The sequence below is a fragment of the Acanthochromis polyacanthus genome, chromosome 4 (assembly GCF_021347895.1).
Source record: "Acanthochromis polyacanthus isolate Apoly-LR-REF ecotype Palm Island chromosome 4, KAUST_Apoly_ChrSc, whole genome shotgun sequence".
NCBI classification, from domain to species: Eukaryota; Metazoa; Chordata; class Actinopteri; family Pomacentridae; genus Acanthochromis; species Acanthochromis polyacanthus.
Window position 1 is genome coordinate 44210926 of NC_067116.1, and position 24942 is coordinate 44235867.

General features: G+C 40.3%; 1 protein-coding gene across 9 annotated transcripts in view; it reads right to left on the reverse strand.

Moving 5' to 3' along the window:
- The window catches only part of LOC110958899 (voltage-dependent R-type calcium channel subunit alpha-1E), a 177605-nt gene extending 154343 nt beyond the window's left edge, over positions 1 to 23262 (reverse strand). For 8 of the 9 annotated variants that reach the window (XM_051947196.1, XM_051947195.1, XM_051947193.1 and 5 more), the window contains exons 1-2: positions 23135 to 23258; positions 2736 to 3298 (exon numbers count right to left, since the gene is read on the reverse strand). In XM_051947196.1, coding sequence (XP_051803156.1) covers positions 2736 to 3265 — 530 coding nt within the window. In that variant the 5' untranslated portion in view covers positions 3266 to 3298; positions 23135 to 23258. Of the gene's footprint in view, positions 1 to 2735; positions 3299 to 23134 lie in introns of all 9 variants that reach the window. The other variant, XR_007941400.1, reaches the window with a different exon arrangement.
- Positions 23263 to 24942: the final 1680 nt, after the last annotated feature.

The following is a 24942-nucleotide window of genomic DNA, read 5'->3' on the forward strand; positions in this document are numbered from 1 at the left end:
AAAGTCCTCCACTGTTCTTTATGTTATTACATGATTATTTAATCCTAAAACAGACTCTGATTGAGCTCTAAAGCCTCTGTTTATCCGAAGAGACCCGCAGTAAGCTTGTTTAAATTCTGTTTTAATAATACACTTCCTCCCGAACACCACCAAGGCTGCAGCTGAAAACAATCCTATCTTACAATGAGATTTAATGTGAGCTTCATGTGCAATGTTGTTATCGCTACAGTCCCATGATGCATGACGGTAATTAAACTGAGTCTTGAATGAGAACCCTCCATCAGAAGCGATTCATACACAGCTGCAGCATTAATCACATCGCAGCTTATATGAAACGGTGATATTGATAAGCCAATTAACTCGTGTTCACAGCGCTGGTCATTCTTTTTACAGCGTTCCTTTGTGGATTTTGCTGCAGCAACACAACCGGAACATCAGGATCACAGTTTTAAAACTCCTCATATTGGTTTAGGATCATAGCTTGTTCTTACTCTCAAAGTCCAGCTCTTTGACCTCTACACTCTAAACTCAGCAAACTTGCTCCTGGATGTTGCTTTTTCATCTTTACAGACATGGTTTCAGTCCTTTAATTTACTTCTTGAATAAGTAAACGAGTGTATTTCTCATCGAGCTGGCCCAAATAGTGGTTTCTGGCCTCCGAATATTCGGGCCCTATTAAAGACAAATATCCGAATATGCGTTCTGCCCCGTAACGTCCGACGGGGGGCTTGTGGCGGAGACAGCCCGAATATTCGGATCCGTTCGTCTGGTCTCCCGGGTCCAAATTTTGCCTTCCTTTTGTCTTCAGTTAAACTGAAGAATTTCCAAACAGCAGAGGTCTTCAGCATCTTGTCTTGTGTTTATGCAACGAAGTGAAGCGTGACGTCAGAGTCTGCAGCCACCCGGCCATTCAGGTGGTGGTAAGAAACACGAATGGATGAGCTGAGATGAGCTGAACACGACGGCATGAGCCGAAGTGGGCCGAAGGCAAAGGGAAGAGACGAGCTCCAAATATTTTCGTCTGCGGGGAGGAGGGGGTGATCACATAGACATATGTGTATATGTTTATGTGATCACACGACGGAATGAGCCGATATGAGCTGATGTGGGCCGAAGGCGGAGGGAAGACAGTAACGCCAAATATTCTTTCAGCCAAGTAACGTCTGGATACCGCCGTAGCGAACGAATATTCGGGTCCAGCCCTAATTTCTCAACATGTCGGACTATTTCTTAAACCTGACAGTGCTGTGAACACACACTAATGAACACATCTCTGAACATTTACTGGTTACTTTTTTACAAGAGCAACTCCTGTCAACATTTAACAATTCTTCGCGTGCTGACGAGAAAATGTGTGATAATATTTTTGCATTTCTCGCATTGTGTCCTGCCCTGTAGAGAGAAATCTGAACACTTGTTTGAGTGTTCTTTTGCTGAGGATTATGTTGAATGCTCAGACTGTTTGCTGCATAAGAACACTATAAACTGTGCTGAGGATGAAGTGTTTAGTTTAAAATAAACTTATGTAATCTGAACCTTTATGACAAACAATCAGTTCACAATGAGCACACTGTGTGATTTAGATTCTCTTGATTCCTCGTCTAGATTGTTCCATAAATTGACCCCTTTTACTGAAATGCAACGCTCCATTCATTTGGTCCTAAATCTTGGTTTTATGAAGATCTCTGTTCCTTTTCCTTTCTCTGGACATTGACTGGTAAAGTTTCTTTATGAGCTTTATGCATCATTTAAGCATAATTTGCAGAACTCTATAACCCAGTGGTCCCCAACCTCTGGATCATTTGGTAGTGGGCCGCACAGACAGAATAAAAACGGTTTATTTTCTTTTTGCATTTTTTATTTATATGTTTTGAAAAAAATGACTAGACCATCTTCCCATCCCTTCCGTCTGTGCTTGTGTCCCACACTTGATGTTAAATGAAGCCGTCAATCTGCCAAAATTAATTACAAAACAAGCGTCTCTGAGAGCTTCTTTTAAAAAACAGAGAGACTTGATGCTGACAGAAGAAAAATAAGTAAATATTTAGCAACAACAAGACTCTTTTTTTTTTCTTAAAAACTTGTATAATTACTCCACTAAGCAAAGGAGTGGAGTTAAGTGACGATTGGCATAAATTTGTCTGTCTGTCCGAAACATTACTCAAAAACAGGCCAATGGATTTGGATGAAATTTTCAGGGAAGGTCAGAAATGACTCAAGGACCAAGTGATTACATTTTGGCAGTGATGCAGCTTATAGTCTGGATCCACTGATTTGTTAAAGATTTCTGTATCATTGTGAGATAGCGCCACGGCGTCACTGTAACCATGACAACAAGTGAACACTACATCAGCTGCCTGCTGGAGATCACATGATCGTGATCCTACTACAAATCCACTGCTGAGGACTTATCGAGACTTATCAGTAAGAAATGATACTAGGAACAATTGTTTCTGAGTTGCACCAATTCTGGCCGCCCGCTACATGTTTAGATGACGCGATTTTCTATCTGTACATAACGTACACATGCAGAACACCCACCTGTGCTCAGCGCAAGGTCATATTTTATTCAAGATTTCATCTGTTGTAAATGATGCAACGACTAAGCAGCCTTGGCCGAGTGCTGAGATGACCGTTCCGTAGAAAACTGTTTTGCCTGAATCCAGTCCGTGTTCCAAATAAGGCTGGAGATCACTGCAGTAATCTACTATGTCGTGAAGTAAAGCCATACTCACTCCCACTCCTTGCGCCGTGCCTGTGGAGTGCTCTGTATCTTGTGAGCCTGGTGGGCTTTGACGATGTCCCTCTGCTCAATCAATCCGCCTCGCCGCCTCTTGATCACATTCGGACTCACCGCCAGATCCCCGTCGGCGCCCAGCATCCCCACGTCGAACGTCGAGGCCACGTCCAGCGAGAGGCCGAGGCGGTTCGGGTGCAGCGGGGGAGTGTGGACGGACACGTGGGGGAGGTAGAGGGTGTCGAAGCTGGTGGACAGGCTGTGGGGCTCCAGCAGGGACCCGGCCTCGGAGTACAGACTGGAGCCTCCGGCCAGCCCTGCACGGTGCTTCTGCCAGCTCTCCGAGTCGGACGGGGACGGGTGGAGGACTTGGCGCCTCGGGGTGCTGCTGCCGCACATCGACCCCACGCCAAGACCCAGACCGCCCGCTGGACTCTCCGACCCTCCCGGAGCTCTGGGAAGCCCCAAAGCATTGTGGTCCCCTGTCAGAGACTGAGAGCTGACCGAACAGGAGCCCAGTTCCAGCATGATGAGAAGGCTGCCCGGGATCTCAGCATAGTGCTGCAGGGAGGAGATGAAAGACAGGAAAAGAAACTGTGAGAGACACGTACTATTGATGCACAATCCTCATTTCACACCAAAGACTCACAGAACAGATCATTTTCCTGCATGTGATGTTCAGCGTAATAACAGAGGCTGTTTCTGACTAAATGCTGACCTAACTGGATAGAATCACTTTTACAACCAGCAGTCCAACCAATAGAAATGTCACTATTCACTTCCATCTGGATCACAAACATTTCCACAACTTCTACTCTACATTTGTATTCTTCATGTTCATAATTTTCACTCTTGTGCACTGTTAGCATTTGAATTTCTCTGTACCTTTGGTATATGTAGAAATATTGACAATAAATTTCCTTTTGAATTTTATTTTTTGAACATCCTGCTATTTTATTGGATCATTTTAGACTCAAAATCCAAATTTTATGTTACAAATACACTGTTAAAAAAGTATTTAAAGCTGTAGTGGAAGTAAAATATTGTTTCAGATTCAATTAAATTAATTTGTCTTACTGCCTTGGAAAGGGTACTTTACTTTTGCTGATTTTTTTTAAACTGAAAATTACAGTGTGTACTGTTATAAATGGTGTGCCTTGCTTCACGTCATGATGCTGCCACCTCCATGCTTCACATCATGATACTGCCACCACAGCGGGGTGTCTGTGATGATGTGCAGTGTTCATTGGTCAGCACAAATCAGCTGAACAAAGAAAACAAGGTGGTCTCTGTAACTTCTAACAAGTTCCACACACACAACATGAAAAGAGTTGCAATTGTTGTGACATTAACAGACATATGAAGAGGCAGCAGCTCGGCGTTCCACCCACAGAACAGATTATATCACTTCCACATGCAGACACTTAAACAGTCTCTGCTTGTGAGTTCACTACAGCAGCATCAGTCAAATGCTTGAACACATCCAGCTACTGTGTAACTACGAATTTGTTCTGAGGCAATTTGCCAACGGCCCAATAGCTCTCGCCGTCCTCGGTCGATTTAAAACATCACCAATCCTCCGAGCATCAGAACCAATTAGATACGCCGTAATGTCGGCCTCAAAACAAATAATCGTATAATCCTGCCAGAGCTGTGCTTAATGGTGCAATCAGGAGGGAAAACTGAGACAGAGGTTGATTTTATCAACCCATCTTCTGCTTTATCAGGCAGGAACACTGAGGACTCCTCTCGTTTTTGGGGACTTGCAAACCCAGAGATGAACATATATATCATTTCCAAACATGCTGCTGCTGCCCATTTTCGTTAGCAGAATGATAGATTTCTGGTTTTATGGCTCCTCTGAGAGGAAGGGGTCTAAATAACTTGGGCAGGGAAGTTATTGAACAGAAAAACAAGGATGCTGTATTGCATAAAGCTGATAAGATGGAAGCCAAGCAATTCAACTGTCTTTACAGGAGTCATTTATTTGTCTGTTGTCAACAAGTGAATGACCAGAGACCCTCCAGTTCATCAAGATGGTATCGCTTCTACAAGAAATTTGCATCTTCTTAAATATCTACTTATCAAAACTTTTTTCCTAAACTGAATCAAAGCTTGATTTGCTAAAATCTCTGAGGAGGAAGAAGAAATAACGGAAGCCCTGAGGGTGAGAAGCAGCACAACAAGAGCCGATCTGATAAAAATGTCCTTGTTTTGCCTTTGCTTCATAAAATCTGCAACAATCTGATTTATTAGTCACGAGGCAGGAAAGTGACACAATATTATAATAAATGAAACTATGCAGCAAAAATACTGCATATTAATCATCAGACATTAATCTTTTCCTGAGGCGAGGGTGACTGGCTCTGCTCATTACAGCAAACAGAAGTGGGCCAGTTGGTAACGTTATGGAGCGGTGCTGTTATTGCTCTGTTTGTGCATCTTTTAACACATTTAGATTTTAATGACCACTTGCATCTTAAGCAAAAAATGAGCACATAGCTTCAATATAAAAATAAATAATGTTCATTAATTGGTTTTAAATGACAATTTACTGGTATTTTACCTTTTTTTCCTGTTTTGTTCAATTACAGATAATAGCATAAAAAAACCAAACAGACAAGAAGTATTGATTTACATGTTAGCCATAAAATAAAAAAAACACACACAGGCCTACTTTAAATCTGTAATTTGCTCTTTTATAATCAAAGTTGCATTATTTTTAGTTTTTTTTTCGCATCACGATGCTGCCGCCACCGTGCTTCATATTATGATGCTTCCACCACCATGCTTCATATGATGCTGCCACCTCCATGCTTGACAGTGTGGATGGTGTGTTTGTGATGATGTTCAGTGTTTTGTTTCTGCCAAAGATTTAGTCTAGATGTAGTCTCCTCAGACCAAAGAACTTTCTTCCAGTTGACTTCAGAGTCTCCACGTGATTTCCGGTGAACTCTAGTCCAGATCTAATTTGAGTTTTTTCAACAGTCTCTCTCTTTGTGTCACATAAAGCTTTGACGAGTGCAGAAGAGACAATTCCTTCAAATGAGTCACAGTTTTCTTGGTGGCCTCCCTCACTGGTCTCAGTTCCAGAGGACGTCCTGCTCTAGACAGATTTACTCATGTTCCATGTTCCTTCTGTTAATTAATAATGCATTTAACTGCCCTCAAAAGAATATTCAGTGACTTGGAAATGTTCTTGTATCATCTCCTGACTTATGATTTTCAACAAACTTTTCTCAGCGTTTCTTGGAGTGTTCTTTAGTCTTCATGGTGTAGTTCTATCCAGTACTGATCCACCAGTGACTGGACCTTCCAGATACAGGAGTCTTTATGCTACAATCACTCAGACACATTTACTACACTTAGATGATCTTTATTTTGTTAATTGCATGACTTCTAGCACCAATTGGCTGCACTTGTGTTGAATTAGGTGAGTCGCTTTCAAGAGGCTGAATGCTTATTTTGTACATTTTTAGTTCAGGACCTTTGAGGAAATTTTTGACATGAAAGTTCATTTTTCATCGTTGGAAAGCAAAAACTTTCAAGGGGGTTGAACACTCTGCCGTTGCCAACAATTTTATGAGCTAGTTCATGCATAATAGATGTAGTAATTAGACAAACAATGACACAGGACGTGGTTCAGCTATAACAAGCTACATGTTCAGAAAAGTGCCTTTTGCCAGAAGATCTTTAAGCCGAACTGCTCCAAGAAGATTAGAGCTGGCTGCTGTACCTCTGATAACTCTATTAAAGTACATAAAACATGGAGAAGTGGAGAAAAAATAGTTGATTTAAACAGCCGAGGAAGCTCCAACTGTTGCATCCTCTGCATGAAGAACAGCTAAAATCAAATTAAAATCAGTGGTGTTTCTGTAGTTTCTGACCGTTGCCATGACATGCGACATCGCAAATTTTGCCGCTCTGTTGGGGGGTTAATATAATGACAAATGCAGCTCTGGAGCCCGGAGAGCGATGAGACCATAGGCAAAGAGCTGCTTAATGAACATCAGCCCAACCTCCAGCAGGGACATAAAACACCTGGTGCTGCTCAGTCCTCCTGCCGTCCTTCTATTCTCCAGCTTTAGAGCCTCAAAAACGAAGCTCTGAGCGAGTCTCAAACACAGAGAAATATACAGATGTGAATTTATAGCATTTTCATTCGCGTAAATGTCCTCTGTTTGGTTCCTGGCAAGAAAAACAGTGTCTGAGAATTTTTATTGATCTCATACTCGCTGAGTGCATTTTGCAAATTATGTTTTGAAACCGGCTGAACAGGAATGCCAACACAATTAGATGATATACGGTTTGCATGCAGACAAATGGAAGTAAAACTCCAAGAAAAATCTGTGCTGCATTAACAGGGATAAAACAGCAACATAAGTGGACTTATAAAGGAGCAAATATTTAAAAAAAAGCAGATGTGAAAGGTAGATTTTAGGACAAATGTGGTTAGTAAAGGATGGAAGGATAAAGAGGCATTTTCTAAAAGATACAAGCTCTTAAAATACAAAGAGACACTGGTGCTGGCAAGGAATATCTGACAATAAACATCGACTTAATTCTACCAAAACACAAGGCTGCATTTGGAGTGTCATCTGTTCTTATGAGCCAGCTGTTAGTCGATCTACTGTGCATTTATTTGAAGGCCATTCAGACTGTGTTCATCGGTCCTGTGATCGTTTTTAAATGCATTTATAAAAACATTTTTTTCTTTTTTACCCCCTACATTTTCAAACCTTAAAGCAGGTGAATTTGACCCGCAGGACGATGTGAGGGTTAAAAGTCACTTCTATCGTTTGGCCTTTTCTTAACTGCTGTGATTTCACTGCGTTATTATGGTTTGTGATTTTTATTGTTTTATTTTACTTTGTGTGTTTTGAAAGGTGCTACACAAATAAAGTTATTATTGAAACTAGTGAGCCGAATATTCCGAATATCCGAATATCCGTTCGCGACAGCGGTATCTGGATATTAATTTTGGTATCTGAATATTCGCCCGCCCAGTCGGACATTACCGGGCGGAAAGAATATGCAGCGTTACCGTCTTCCATCCGCCTTCGGCCCACAACGGCTCATATCATCCTGTCTATGTGATCACCCCTTCCTCCCCCCAGACGAAAATATTCAGAACTCGTCTCTTCCCTTCGCCTTCTGCCCACAACGGCTCATCCCGTCGTGTTCGGCTCATCTCGGCTCATCTCGGCTCATCTCTGCTCCTCCATTCGTGTTTCTTACCACCACCCGAATGGCCGGGTGACGTCACGCTTCACTTCGTTGCATAAACACAAGACAAGATGCTGAAGACCTCCGCTGTTTGGGAATTCTTCAGTTTAACTGAAGACAAAACGAAGGCAAAATTTGGACCCGGGAGACCAGACGAACGGATCCGAATATTTGGGCCGTCTCACCACAAGCCCCCCCACCGTCGGACGTTACGGGGCGGATTCGTCTTTAATAGGGCCCGAATATTTGGAGGCCAGAAACCACTATTTGGGCCAGCCCTAATTGAAACTGACAAAAAGTTTGGATCTAATGTCTGAACGGAATGACGAGGAAGGAGAGGATGCTATTCCTTTCACTAGACCAAAAAAAAAAAAAAAAAAGAAATCGCCATAATGTGCCCATTACCGGGACCATTATTACAGACACTGTACATACCACCAACCCAACAACAGACCAAAGCTGTAAAAAACACCCGCGGATTCGGCTGCTTCCCTGCACTCACCCCACTGAGGTTCCTTCCTCACAATTACTAAAACCACACAACCCAAGAAAGTTGACTGCGGTTTGTTATCGCTCTCCAAATTAGCTTTTAGGAGGCTGCTTGTTGATTGGTCACTGCCATCATCTGCAGCTGCTCATAAAACGTCTAATGTGTTGCTCGCAGCCGTGTGGTCACTTAGAGGAAAAAGGAGACAAAAAGGAGCTGGAACTGAACGCTCCACTGCAGGGGCCAAATTGTTTTCATGCTCTCCGCTGGACGGCGGACTGTGAGGTTAATAATGAGGAGTGAAGGGAATCTTCTCACACCTGCTGCCCCCGACAGCCCCCACGCCGGCCTGATTAGGCTGCACATCGGATCTCACCGCATCCTCAACCTGCACGTCGACTCGCCGAGTGGCTGAGCGTCTGTCAGGGAGCGCTATGTCACCTAGGCGACGTGTTTGCGGGAAAATCAGGTGTAGAATTTCAGCGAGCTGAAAATAACCCCCTTGTTTGGAGATGGGGGTAGGAGACTCAATCACAATGTTCAAGCTGGTTGTTGAAGAAACAGCTCATCCCTGAGTGCCAAAGCAACACATTTAGAAGCTTTTCTCCATTAAAATAGCTTCGATCAAGGGTGTCAAACTCATTTTACTTTGGGCCAATTTAGTCTCAAATGGGCCGGACCAGTTAAATCACAGCATAATAACTTAGAAATGACCACAACTCCAAATTTGCCGCTTTGTTTTAGTGCAAAAAAAAAAAAAGTCTGAAAATGTTCACAATTAATGAACTAACTTCTTACAAAGCATCATGAAGAAGAAATGCACTCAGAGTGTGCAGTACACCTCTAAGGCCACTCTGTCGTATCATTTCCAACGCTGAGATCTTGAAAAAATTTGTGATGCAGTGACGGCTAGAAGTTGGGACTTTGCATGGCTATAGTAAGAGGATGGATGAGTTTCTGTGCAAATTTGCAGATCTCTACCACCTGTGCTACATTGACTTCAGGGTCCTTGAAAATTAGGCACTTTTCATGGGGGGGCAATGTTCAGCAGTCCATATCTCTCTAAACAATGTGCCTAGAGGGCTCCCCCTGTATAAGTTATAAGCCAGTCTGGTCTAGAGAAATACTAAATGGTGCTAAGACATTAATCTGTAAGATTTCTAGTATTTTTAACACCCTATTCGCGAGTGGTTTTTACAAATTATTTATACATTTTGGGCAAGCCCCCCTGCTCTGTAGAGACTTCTCCTGAGTGTGTGTGTTGTTTCTAGGACATCAACATGTAGAGAGCTTGGAGAAAACATTTCAAGTCTCTGTGATACCCAGAAGCAGAGATATAAGTATTTTAAAGCCTAAAAATTCCAGGCGAGGATTGGGGGGAGGACATTTTGGCCTGAATTATTAAAATTTGAAAATACCATAGCTCAAAAATTACTGGGACTAGATGCCTGTAATTTTGCACATGAAGTTTTTTTTTTATCATGATCTCCCACCACGATCTTCCAAAGCCAAATTGAAAACGGTGCTGCAACCCCCATCTGTGAATTCAGACGGAATTGGTCAGATGTAACCTCACACATTTTCTTTCTCTAGACTACAAAGCTCTCCCACAGACTGGACGGTATAAAAATGAAGCAGGGACCGACTCTGAAAGGTGAAGGCAATGCAGAAGGGCCCGAAAGTGTAATATCACTCAATGTTTGCTACAGTAGGTGCTAAATCCAAAAAGCTGTCATAAGTTTCAAAGTTATGGTCATTTGAAGTAGGTAGGGGGTATCCTATTATTGCAGCCAACATTAAGACTTGAATCCGAAGGTCGGACAGGTATTTTTGATTTTTAGCTCTTCATATTTCATGCATTACATACCATAGCACTTTCATTCTATTCAGACCCAATCCTTAGATAGCCAAATTATACCACATAAAATCTCTAATGGATATGATGATTAGTTTTTGTGTAATGGGTGGCCAAATGTAGCAGTTTAGAAGTTTGTGATGGATAAAATCGCAACTTTGGCATTCTCTGTAACATGCAATTATAAATATAAAGTAAATATTTTCACATTTCTGAGGACTATAGGTCACTGTGAAATGATTCTGAAAATTTCAGATCTCTATCTTTTGTTGTTCAGAAGTTATAGAAGTCTGAAAATGGTCGAAAATTTCAAGTCTTAATTTTGGCTGCAATAATAGGGTACCCTAGCCTAGCCGTGCTAGACAACCCACGGCAACGAATTTAATTCTCTGCCAGGGTCGACAACAAAAACAACAACAGTCGTTGAGCTCCATTAGCACCGACTCTGAATAATCTTTCTGTTAACATGTCTGTAATATACTTGAGCTTCACCCATTGACTGTATAAATAAGGCTTCACCGAACTACCGCATCCTCCGATTTCCGGCGCTCTAGCAGCCTATTCGTTGCACTGATTGGTTGTATACCTACCCAATTGCTGCAGAGTGATTTGATAGACAACCTTTTAGCCCGCCTCCCTCCCTGTCGAGCGTGCCTAGACCCTTGTGTCTTCAGAACATGGGTCTAGCGCGGCTAGGCTCAGGGTACCCCCTACCTACTTCAAATGGCCATAACTTTGAAACTAATGACAATAAAGCATTCAAATTTTGGATTTTCCCATCATATATAATGTACTAAATGTATGTAAAACTTAGCAAAATCTGAGAGGGTCAGGTGGGAAGTTTTCTTAAAATTGGTTGATTTCATACGGAATGACCCTATTGGCATATTACCAAGGTAAAATAAAAGGAAAATAAATTGTCTAAATGGCTATTTAAAATGATCTAAATGTGCTCCTTCATCATACAAACGCATCCAATGAACACTGCAGTAGGACGCCAAAATAAAACTCCAATGTTTTCATTCACTGAAAGGACATTTTCTTTGCAAATATTTGAATATGAATTTGAATTATCCATAATTTTGAGAACAAAACAATGTTCTGCACACAAATGACTCAGCTGTGTCAGAGCTTCACCACTCCTTCAGTCACTTTCAGCCACACTGTTTGTCATTTTACAGCTTTGTACAAACAGAGGAGCAAACAGTAGATAAACCGATCACACAGTTTAACCAGGGCCGAGGGAAAAAAACCTACAAACACTGCAGCAGCCTTCAGGCGCCTACAGCAAACACTTGGTATTCTCTCATCTTCTGCAGCTCACAGCTCGGAGCAGTAACTCTCTCTGAAATACAGTCGCTGCTGTGGATTGTACAGAGTGCATTAGGCAGCGCCGACATCTACATATGAAATTTACAGCTTCCAATAACACACAGCAGTTGATTTCAGTGAGCGCACAGAAGCAGAAAATTATGCAAATGTAAAAAAAAAAAAAAGTGTCCGAGGCAATACTTATCTTTAAAAAAAAAAAAAAAAAAAAAAAGTCCTGGACGTATGCAGCTAATGGACGCTAAGTTTTCCAGTTGAGGGAATAATAACTGACAGATAACAACCGGCAAAACTTTCCACTGCAGATTTTCAGTCTGGTCCACACTCAGCCTCCTCCTTCTGCTTCTACATTACAAAATCATCTCCTCTGTATCTGGAAAACACTAAATGTACACTGCCTCACAGAAAAAAGGTGGTCATTTGGATTTAAATAAGCAAAAGAGCCTTCCATTGGATAATTGGCATAACAACTTATTTAACTCTAGAGGATGCAGTGAGGAGCTTCTCATTTCTTAAATGTTGGAAGACATATCCTTTGGTTGTGGATGTTAATCCGTCTCTGAAGGGTCAAATTATTGGCCTGCATCAAGCAAAGAAAACCACAAAGGAGATGAAACGACTAAAATCAGGTTAAGAGCCATCCAACACATCATTAGAACCTGAAAGATAGTGGAGACCCATCATCTTCAGGAACAAACTCTTAGATGATCATAGGAAGCAGACAGTAGAATTTATTGTTGCATTTTGAGATTAAACAAATGATAAAATTATACAAATAGAATGTGTGGATCAAATTCAAGAGCTAACAATGATAAGATTTGGAGACCTAATGAGTCAACTGAAGTTATGAATACACTAAATAATCCTGTGGAAACCAGCAACCCAACGGAAGCCCATGAAGCTCTTATCGAGCATGAGACAGGAAGTTCATGTCCTCTCTTCGTCTGCACTCGTGAGTTGAAATCTAGGTCACGCTGAGCCAAGTAGAAATAAGGCCAACCTAGCAGAAATAAAAACGAGGAGGTGGTCTAACATTAGATGTGATTACTTCATATGCAACCTAAATGGATCCTAAGACAATGGTCGCGGCTTTCAGAATGGAGGAGGAGTGTTTAGAAGGAATTTGCACTGGTATAAAAGACGACATAGCGCTTTGTGTAGTCAGTTAAAATGTAAAACCTCTGAACTGAATATACATTAATCGCATCAGTCTCTGCAGGCTGCTTGAAGACTCTCTCGAAACTTTCTTGAAGACTCTACATTTTGATCCATACATGATTTTTGACAAAACTGCCAGATCATCACTGGCCCTCAGCAGGTGGACTGAGTCACAACAAACTCACAGCCAGACCTCAGCCCCACTGAGAATCTTTGGGATGTTCTGGAGAAGACTTTGCTTAGACTCTCCCATCGTCAATATAAGATCTTGGTAGAAAATTAACCCTTAAAAAGCCGGGACCGAGTATACTCGTTCCTGCTTACTCGTACACACAGCCGAAACCGAACAGTCTCGGCTCAACATGTGACTTGTTTATGATCGCTAATTAACATAAAATATGCACACACCAGTCGACCAATGGTAAGATATAAACATTGGCCCCAAATTCGCTAATTTCAAACGATAAAGCCGTATGAGCCGTTATAACGAAGCCGAAATTACGAGGCTCTTATCGGGGCCGCGTACCGGCCGAAATTCAATATGGCGAACGTCTAGGACACTGAGGCTGTGTCCGAAATCGCATACTAACGTACTACATACTACATTCTCAATGAGTATATACTGTATACTACGTACTATAAGTATGATTAGAATGCCAACCGTTCACACTGTAGTATACTACTCCGTTTCCCATAATGCATTTCAAACCTCCGACGACAAAAACCGGAAGTACGGCTATCAAATATCTCGGCTGAATGCCGGCTTCAGGTCAATTTTACGCTAACAAACAGTCGCATAATTAATGTGGCAATTTCAAGCCGACACTCCTCATGCAGTTATTAGCCAGATTATGCGAATCGTTTCAGTTGTAGCTGCAGGCTACTGGAGGTAGCTGCTACTTGTTCTGTATGCAAAGCGAGCTGCTGCAACTAGCTGATACCATTCAGTAGCACGTTGTGAGGCGTCTGACAAATTTAAAACGTTGGTCAGAAAATGCCTATTTCTCAAATCTGTGGGGTGATTAGGATGACTACTTAACCACATAAAATAAAATAAAAATCACCGCGGTCCGGCCACAGATCCCGCGGAGGCTTGCATTTCGGTGGATAGCTCGCAAAGCATTATGGGGCGGTTGAGTATGACGAGTGTGGTCACCGCGCATACTTAAAAATTTTCCGGATATAGTATACATCCGGGTATTTCCCGCGTACTCAATCTATTCATACTATCCAAAGTGAACGCACTACATACTTATTTTGACGTCACACTTAGTATGAGTAGTACGTTAGCATGCGATTTTGGACACAGCCTGAGACCTCGCAAGACTTGATCGATATTTTTATGGATTAGGTGGACAGAAATAAATGCTGTGATGTTGCAGAAGCTTATTGAAATGCCACAGCGAATGAGTGTCACTCTCAAAGCTAACACAATATTACAGTGTGACTTTTTACTGAAGGCACAGTGTGTTTAATGGCAGAAGGAAGCATGTTTTATAGACTTATTAATGCAAACACTGCAGTGAATTCGCTCCTGTTTTTTTCTTCTGTTTTGCTTTCATTTGAACTCTGCTGCACAGATGTCATACACACACATTTCCACATGCTCTCTTCATGCATTTTTAATACGCACCATTTTGTTTCCTGACATTTCCCAGCTTTTCATTCAGATATCTCTATTTAACACTCGCCCTACTTGCCATTTAATCGTAGTTTTATGTCACTATTCTTCGTCGTGTTCTCCGATTACTTATTATTACGCAACAGTAAGGAGCCCGACCCCTGCAGGGCTCATTAAACTTTCACATCATTATTATGTAAGGTTGTGCCATAAACACCGAATGACCCGAGTCTGAATTGATCAAATCGTTGGAAGCTGTCTGACACTGAACGCCAAGCAAAACTCTATTTAGTTTTAGTGTTATTTCCTTGATTTTTCATTTAAAGTGGACATGCCTGACTGAGTTCCTGATTAAACCCAATTAAAAACGCCATCACTTGTGATATTATGAGCTCAGTAGGTTTAGCAGAAAAGCAAAAACTTGTGTTTTATTTCATTTTCTTCAATAATTTGCAGTTTGTCTGTCACTGCAGCGTGGGATTCCCTGACATGTCACCTTGTGTGTGTGTGTGTGTGTGTGTGTGTGTGTGTGTGTGTGTGTGTGTGTGTGTGTGTGTGTGTGTGTGTGTGTGTGTGTATATGGAGGGAGGGCGGGATGGGTATTCTTATTTTTAATGTTTTTAAATGTTGTACAGCACTTTGCGCTGCTTTTTTGTATGAAAAGTGCTTTATGAATAAAGTTTTATTTGATTTGATTTGACTTTAAATGATGAAAAGACGCCCCTCGTAGGGATCCCATGGCGGCGATGACCTTCCAGGAAAGACCATTATGTAACCGTGACATCAGATCAGTAATGATCAACACGACCAACAGGAAGCACGCACAGTTCAGGTCTAATCACTGGGAGGTGAAGTGGCTTCGTGGGGGGAGGCTGGAAGGGGATGCATTTTATTCCATTAGGACTTTATTCTACATGATAATAAATCAAATTACACAGCAAAATTATTTCAAATGAGTCAAATTCAACCCACACAGCAGGCAGAAATACAAAAGCATGAATCATTACAGAAGTTTGTTTTTCACAGCTATGAGTCAAACATTTTGAAATAAAATCTGTGGAGCATAATGTCCCCCATGAGAATGTCTTATAAAGTGTCAGTGAACAGGCAGGACATCTAACTTTAAGCCTTGTGTTGTCTGAGGATCAAAAATGACTCGGCCACTTTGTTTAGCCCTCGTGTCGTCCGGCAGGTCGAAACTGACCCGTTTTAAAGATTGAAAATGTGGAGAAAAGAAACATATTTTCACAGTGAAACTTCTGATGTCCACATTTTCTACATTTTCGGGAAATCTCTGAATATTTTTTGGTGGAAAAAATGCTAACAATGTTAAAATGTTTCTTAAGAACTTTCAGAAAAAAAATCAACCAGAATCCAGCAAAATTTACGGAATTTGGTTGATTTTTTTTTCTGTATGTTCTTAAAGAAAATATTAAAATAATATTATTAGCCTCAACATTAACTCTGTATGTGCTGGTTTAACTGTCCAAAAGACGTTTCTATTGAAATTTCTACGTCACGTTCTAGGGCTGGACCCGAATATTCGTTTGCTACAGCGGTATCCGGATATTAGTTTTGGTATCCGAATATTCCCCCAGACGAAAATATTCAGAGCTCGTCTCTTCCCTTCGCCCTACTTTGGCTCATCCCTCCGTGTTCGGCTCATCCATTCATGTTTCTTACCACCACCTGAATGGCCGGGTTGCTGCAGACTCTGACGTCACGCTTCACTTCGTTGCATAAACACAAGACAAGATGCTGAAGACCTCCGCTGTTTGGGAATTCTTCAGTTTAACCGACGACAAAACGAAGGCAAAATTTGGACCCGGGAGACCAGACGAACGGATCCGAATATTCGGGCCATCTCCGCCACAGCCCCCCACCCCACCCCGCCCCCCGTCAGATGTTACGGGGCGGAACAAATATTCGGATATTCGTCTTTAATAGGGCCCGAATATTCGGAGGCCAGAAACCACTATTCGGGCCAGCCCTATCACGTTCGTCATAATTTTAGCAACGTTTAACTTGCTAGTTAGTAAAATGGTTTAAAAGTGCAACAAATAAGATGTTAAAAGGGCAATTTGGAAAATTTTACTTAAATATACCACCAAAAAATAATCTTTGGTAAAAATAAAAATAAAAAATGGAATGCTCTTCATGAGAATGTTTAATTTAAATGAAGAAGATACCAGGTCACATGACAAGTTTGCAGAGAAAAGAAGGAACACTGCTGCAGATAAAAACCAAAGAATTCCAAAATAACCATATTCTGCACCGTCGTCTGATTTTTTTTACTTTTGTTTGTTGCATATTGTGTTTAATGTTTGCCAAAGTGTCTTTGTATGGATAGCTTCATATCCTAACGAATTTGGATCAACTAAGACTGGCTTGGGAGATTTATCGTTTTAGTCCAATTGCAGATTCAAACAACTGAACACTGCATATTTGAAACCTCCCTTTGTACTTTTCTCCGTGTCTCTTGACTAGAGGAGGGAAAAAATGTTCAAAAGACATCCGTATAATCCTTCATTTCATCCGACTGATGGAGTCAGAGCTGGAAGCTGCTAGATTTTCTTCATGCATTCAGTATTTCTTTAGATTACACCTTTACTTAAATCCTGAGGAATCATTCAACAACCAGCAGAAGACGGTTAAAAGCAACTACACTTAGAAGCGGGCCAACAGATGGAGTTTCAGCCTCAATGTTCACAGTGTGCAGCAGAAAAACTAAAAGCAGTTTTCCTGAGTTAGAGAACGCACAACCTGAAGCCAATCGAAACGAGTTGAGAAATGGACCTGGGAGCAGATGAATAAGGGAGCTGGCTGCATCTTGACATTCAGTGACTATAAATAAACAGAAGCCAATATCTGTCTGGCCAAAGCTGCAAAGCCAACTTTTTCATCCAACGAGCAGTGATGAGTGGAATGAGTGAATAAACTGAGCGCAGGACTCTCAGAGAATAATGAGGAGATAAATTCATCCGTGGCCAGTTTGTGCTGCAGGACTCCAGGTTTGCATGTTGGAGGAAAGCTTCCAGCTGCTTTACAAAACTGAGCAATAAAGAGCTGCGAGTTTGATCCACATGTAAACAACATTAAAGCAAATAAACTGCACAGGCTGTAAACGCACATCAGTTTGTTCTAAAAATACAGAAATCTATGCAACATCTGCATGGACGAAACTGTGCTACTTCAATTAAAACATCATTTGTAATGTCAGTATTTTCTTAATTCATAATGTGTGCATATCAATGGAATCTATGCAAATTAATATTTTATGTCAATATCTTCTGATAGAAGAATCTCCAACATATATACTCCCCCTGTCAAAAGTTTTAGGACACTTTTTCATTCAAATAAAGTAGAACCTGTTCTACAACTTGTGACAGGGGGTGTATCTACCAAATTTGGTACACATATGCAGCACATCAGGCTGAACAAAAAGTCAGTGACAGCCACATTCCAAACCCAACAGGAAGTGAGCTATTTTGCATTGAATGTCAGATTTTGCCCATTTTTCATTTTTTTCATGAGCGAATTCCTCCTAGGGGGAAACTCCAATTCCCCTCAAATTGGGCCAGTACATACAGGAGGCCTTAATGATCCAAAGTTATTAAAATCTTTTTCCAAAGTCAAAGGGCGTGTCCGTGGCGGCCTCTGGAATTTTGATCCTTCGCCATGAAATTTCAAATGCTGTGTAAATGTCCTGAACATGCTCCAATCTGCCTGAAACTTTACATGTATGATCAGAGTCCTGCCCTGATCACATCCAGATGATGAAATACACCCCCTGTCAAAAGTTGTAGGACAGGTTCTACTTTATTTGAATGAGACAGTGTCCTAAAACTTTTGACAGGGGGTGTATACATAATTCATACAAAATCTGTATTTTTAAAATCAGTATGTTCTCATTAAAGAATGAGGCTAAAATAATATTTCAATATCAGTATATTCTGACGGAAGAATCTGTGTAATATATATATATATATATATATATATATATATATATATATATATATATATAAGATTGATGCAAAATTAGTACTTTTAATATCAGTGTGTTTTTAATCTGTGCAATTTCAGAATAATCTACACAAAATTACTATTTTAATATCAGTATTTCCTCATGGAGATTTTTGCTAGTAAAAATAACCCTGTGCTGATTTTTTTTCTAAATCCAGAGGAATCTGTTCAATATCTGAGTCTCTAAAAATGAAAAAATCTGAATAATATCAACAGCAGTTGTGTATATTTCCAGTTAATTTCTAGTTTTTTTACTTACATGACCAGTCAAAGGTTTGGACAGCTTCTCATTTAATGGTTTTCTTTCTTTTCGTGAATATTTACATTGTAGATTCTCACTGAAGGCATCAGAACTGTGAATGAACACAGATGGAATGGTGGTGTATATGTATACAGTGAGTACGGAAAGTACTACGACCCCTTGAAATTTTTCACTCTGTGTCATTGCAGCCATTTGCCAAAATCAAAAAAGTTCATTTTATTTCAGTTTTGGTTTTTCCCCTCATCCTCACCACTCTCTACTCAAGTATCCTAGCTCCTGTTGTTCTTTGGTGAAAGAACATTCAGCACCCCATGTTGACAGAAAAAAAACAGAAATGTAGAAATTTTTTGCAAATTTATTAAAAAAGAAAAACTGAAATATGACATGGTCAGAACTCTGTGACCGTTCTTGACTGGCCCAGCCAGAGCCCTGACCTAAACCCAATTGAGTATCTCTGGAGAGACCTCAGAATGTCTGTCCACCAACGTTCACCATCCAACCTGACAGAACTGGAGAGGATCTGCAAGAAGAATGGCAGAGGATCCCCAAATCCAGGTGTGAAAAACTTGTTGCATCATTCCCAAGAAGACTCATGGCTGTACGAGCTGAAAAGGAGCTTCTACTAAATACTGAGCACAGGGTCTGAATACTTCTGACCATGTGATATTTCAGTTTTTCTTTTTTAATGAATTTGCAAAAATTTCTACATTTCTGTTTTTTTCTGTCAAGATGGGGTGCTGAGTGTACATTAATGAGAAAAAAATGAACTGTTTTGATTTTGGCAAATGGCTGCAATGACAGAGAGTGAAGAATTTCAAGGGGTCTGAATACTTTCCGTATCCACTGTATATAGTCCAGCTTTTTATATACAGTAGAACCAGACTATTATACACACACATTACTGCTGAGCACTCTGCTGTCCACAGGGAACATGGAGCAATAAACCCACTGAAGTATAAATCTTAGCAGAAATTTAACCTCAAAGCCAAAGAGAAAAAACATCAGGACTGAAGCACACAGCCAGTCGAAACAAAACATATAAACTCATCATAGAAATGTAAAAAAAACCTGCAAAAATCTGTTACATTTGCTCCACAGATCCAATGTCAGCCTCACTGGGATGCCAGAATAACATGAAAGCTGTGTCTGGATTCACTGCCTTAAACTAATATTCCTCTGTGCTGAGGAAAATGCGGCCGTTTTCTGACACATACAAGAGTTGACTCTAATGGAGTCTGCTGAATAACTTTTAAACATCCTATTGACTGGATATCGATTAAACTGGACAGACTTTGCATATCTGAATGAATTAGAGAGCTACTTTATGATGTCAGCGCTTCGCCTGAATATCTGGCACATCAAAAAATCCCATTAGTGCTGCACAAAGTCGAGCTGAAGCAAACTGCTAAAAGACACAGGAAAGCGGTTGGACTGAAGATCACAAAACTGAACAAATGAACTGATTTATATTCTGCAGCTTCTCAAAAGCATAATGGAAGACGACAAACATCACACATGTGGATCTATAACCGCACAAGACAGACAATCCAAAAAGATCCTACAATGATTTAGCTAAAAAAAAAAAACTGCCCAGATAAGCCTTTTTTTTAAATTAAAAACAGCTTTAACTAATCAAAATATTAGAAAACAAATACACTGAAAAAGAAATATCACACTAACCTGAGTTGGATAACATGGCAAACTAAACAGGGCTACTTAAAAGAATATACACCCCCTGTCAAAAGTTTTGAGACACTTTCTCATTAAAATAAATCAGAACCCGTCTCAAAACTTTTGACAGGGCGTGTACTTGAGGAAATACAGTCTGCCAGTAATTTAAAAAATGTAAAAGAAATTAAACAAGCACAAATCAGTCACTATCTAAGGTCCAGTTTCAGCCAATGACTACATCTTAGGTTTATATAAGTTGATTAGACTTTTTTGCCTTCAATTTGCTTGATTGCACATTAATTTACCTTTTCACTGCCTTTGTTTCAACAGGTTAAAGTGTTTGAGTATAAAATCTCCTTTTCCAGACAAATCTCTCCATATAAACAGCATTAAAGCCCACTGACACGACAAAAGCAAAAGAATTCCCGCATTTTCGCCCTCTTTCCAAAGAATGAGAGCATGTGAGGCTGCAAAACGTGACCGATCGTCTTTGGAGATGATGAATCACAACTAGTCTGTATATGACAACAAGTGGAAGTAGGAGGGCTAGTTTTAAGATTATAGTTGAGGACAGACTGCTGATAGTTTAAAAAAAAAAAGCACAAACGTACACTAAAATCTAGCAGATATTTCGCGACTCAACTGACTCCCTAAAGTTCAGTTTCAGCCAAAGACTACATCTCAGGGTTGTTTTGCCTTCCATTTGCTTGATTGCAAATTCATGTGCCTCTTTTTTTGCAACAAAAGCAAAAGAATTCCCACGTTTTCTTTCTTGTCAAAGACTGGCAGCGTGTGAGGCTACTAAACGTGATTGATCGTCTTTGTAGACGACGAATCACAATGAATCCGTCAGTGGAAGTAGGTGGTCGGACAAACACGAAGCTTGTTTTCCCTGAGAGCAAGTTCAAGAGGAGCAGTCAGGTTCACTCCTGTGCCGAACAAAGGCACTAATTTATACACCACAAAAACTGATTCACATCCGAGCCGAGTGCCGTTATCCAATCAGGAACAATCGCAGCAACTTGACGAGAAAACCTCAGCTGAAGACCGTGACAGGCGGGAAAAAAAAAAAAACGAGCCTGAAAAAATTAACAAGACCAGAGGAGCTGAATTGGTCCGAGAAAAAAGGGTCCATTTCCTCAATCATCTGGTCAATGGGAGCAAAAAGCTGATCAGGATGAATATTGAGCCGGTGAGCAGCAGAGCAATTTGAAGGTTTCGGTTCAGGACAAAGAGAAAAGCGATGAAGTCGACTGGCAGCACGTTGGCCTCGAGCAAACTGTCATCTGAAGCACAAACTCTGGTTCTTCAAGCTGCCTCTTCCTTCACTGTCAATCCCCCAAGACTTCACATGATTGTTTTGATGGATCGCATCTCTACAGGCCTTCATTTTTCACAAAGATATTTCAAAAACTACGAGCTGAGAGAACAAATCAAGTCATTTAAGCCTCAAACACCTCGTCAACGGCTTGTCACACTCCCTTTTTCCCCTCACTGCAGCAAACCTGGTCTCGATTTTCTCATCTTTAATTAATTCTTCGCTCCTTGAGGAAATAATGGCTGCCTTCTCTCCGGCCTCTGAGACCGAGGTGCTGAGATTTTCTTTTTATACGCCGGAAATCTCACAATTAGGCCCGGTTGTTAATTAGCAGCAACTGATTCAAGCGTGCTTCCATCTGAACTTAACACCGACTCCAGCTGTGAATGCAGCCCTGAATTTCAACATCTGGATCTCGTTGCATTCGTCAGATCTTTTTCTGTCGCACAGCTAGAAGAAAAACGTGCTAAATCTAGATTCTAGCACTTAAATGTTGATGTTTTGGAGAATAAATGTGCATGCATTAATCCTTAGAACTTCAGCGCTCTTTTTTTTGGTCATTGAGGATGCTTCTGAATCCAAAGTAGGACTAGTTAAAAGATTATACTAGAGGAAACACTGCTAAGTGTTAAAAAATAAGCACAATTTAAAGAACAAGTAAATAAATACACTAAAATCTAGCAGATATCTTCCTACTTAACTGACTCCCTTAAGTCCAGTTTCAATCACTGACTTCATCTTAGGGTTATTTTGCCTTCCATTCGTTTGATTGCACATTCATTTGCCTTTTTGTTTCCTTTATTTCAGCAAGTTAAAGTGCTTTCAAGCTTAAAATCTTTTCTCGATTTTCTGGACCTGGCTGCATGAGTTTAAAAAAAGATTATTTTCATGCTAAATCTAGATTTTAGCACCTAAATGCTGCTGTTTTGGAGAAAAAATGTGCATGCATTAATCCTTGGAGCTTCAATAAAAGCAGCTGTAGCTCTTATTTTTTTGGTTCTCAAAGATGCTTCACCTTTCTTTCACGATTAGTTAGAAGTAAAATAGCTTTTTTTACTGAAGTCTTTGAGAATCGTGCATGCAGATTCTCCAAAGTATCTGCAAAAAATAGGATATATCATGATCGGAAAGACTGAGAATCTACAGACAGCTGTGCACATGCATCTCTGCAGCTTTTCAGTCTCAACACAAACATATTTTAATGGGGGAAAAAAAGTTAATTAATGCATAAAATCATGTCTTATATCAGCACAACTGCAGGGGATTTTCAAGTCATACTAAAAGCCCTGCACCTTCCTCACTAAAAGCTGAAGGACTGAGACTCCTCATACGGATTTCTGCTCCACAAGCACAACCTCTGCACAAAAAGCAACACCAGTTATCAGATAAGCTGCGAGCAATCCTCATCCTGACACCTGTTTGATTGTACAAAAGCAGGATTTCTTACCTAAAAACAACCTTTCCATTTCGTCCACCTTTCCACTGATAATTGAAAAAATATAAATGCAAAAATGTTTCAGCAGATGCGAGCACGTACTATCCTCCTGCCAGTCCTGAGAGGGAAACAGGGAGGGATGGAGGGAGATGGAAGGAAACAGGGAGGGATGGGGAAGGCATGGAGGGGGAGGGAGGAGTGTGGCTGGCAGGTTGTTTGCCAGGAAAGAATTGGGGAAGTGGAGCAGCTGCCAGTAACATTTGGATAAGCAGTCATATAACGCAGCAAACACACGGGTCACCTACTTGTTGCCTCCTGCGGACGGAAGCCTGAATGTGTGGCTTCATTTTCAGACGTTTATGACTCACCTGTTAGCAGTCTGCCACGCTGCCATCAAACATTTCCACTGTGTGCACTCCAGCCGTTGCCATAGAGAACAGTGATAAGAAGAAGAAAAAAAACTCCACCTACAATAAAAAAACAATCGGATGGGGGGGAAATGAACCACAGACGGAGAGCTGAGGTGATTTTCTGAATGAGTAAAATGTTGAATTCGACGCCACGCAGCCAGCAGTTTGTCTGTTTGGATGTAATTCACAGCTAGACCACAAGGGGGCAGTAAATGAATAGAAGTCCTAGTGATGAAGCTGATTCTGAACAGGGATGAAGAAGGATTGGAATTAGTGCAATCATAATTATTAGTGCATCAGCTGGTGAAGAATAGAGATCTGGTGTCACGTGTCGATACTTTTTTTAAATTTTTGTTTTACATAAAATGACTTGCAAAAATACATTTACATATTTATCAGTTTTAAAATATGTTATAAATTAAAGCAGAATTAATAAATAGGTGAAACCGCAAAAATTCAAGGTGAGATAAATCATGTGAAATTAAGGCTATGGCTATTTTATGGATGGTTATTTTCAATTACTATACAGCAATTTTGAATTATTAACATCTTGAACATTATTTTGTAGATAGATAGATAGATATCTCCCATTTTACAAAGAAATGTAAGTAGACTTACAGAACTGATGCCAATTTTTCTGTTAAGTATTACTATCAAATTCTAGAAATTTATTTTTTGTAACAGTTTTGTGCATTTTTAAAATATTATTTTGGAAATGAAGAAAACTGTTTTTGATAAAGATTACTCTGCCTCCTCCATACTCTGATCAGTCAGTAAAGTGTAGTTTTTCTTCTAATATATGTGGTAATATGTTTATTTCAATCAGTCTTCTAATTCATAGAGAGATATTTAGCTTGTTATGATGATAGTAACCATTTGATCTATTAAGTTAAAAGGAAATATTTGTTAATTTCGCTTCTAAAAAAAATTGTATATAAATGGAAAGGAAGGTAGAAAATACACTATTTCAAAAATATTGATTTGAGAATCATCAAAATTATTTTTCATCAGGATTTTTCCGTGCCTTCAATACTCTGATCACTCAGTGGAGACTTTGACTTTGCAGTTTGTGCCTCATTCAACCTGTTTTTTTAATTGCAAAACCAGCTAGTGAATCTTTAGGCCCTGTGATGAGTAATTTGCTACCTAAGTTTGTAGATTTCAGATCTTTAGGACCGATGTCAGTAAAGACAACATTATCCTTCATTCACCACAAAAATGAAGAAAACTGTATAATTCAGCAGTGAATAAAATAAGATGTAATAATCCTAAAGTCAATTCTTTATAAACCAGACTACAGTGCCACACGGCCCGAGACATTTCTGCAGAGACACGCCTTGGTAGTCAGCATTTAAGATCTTCTGCTCAGTGTTTTCAATCTTTCTGCAGACCAGCATGTCATATAAAGTG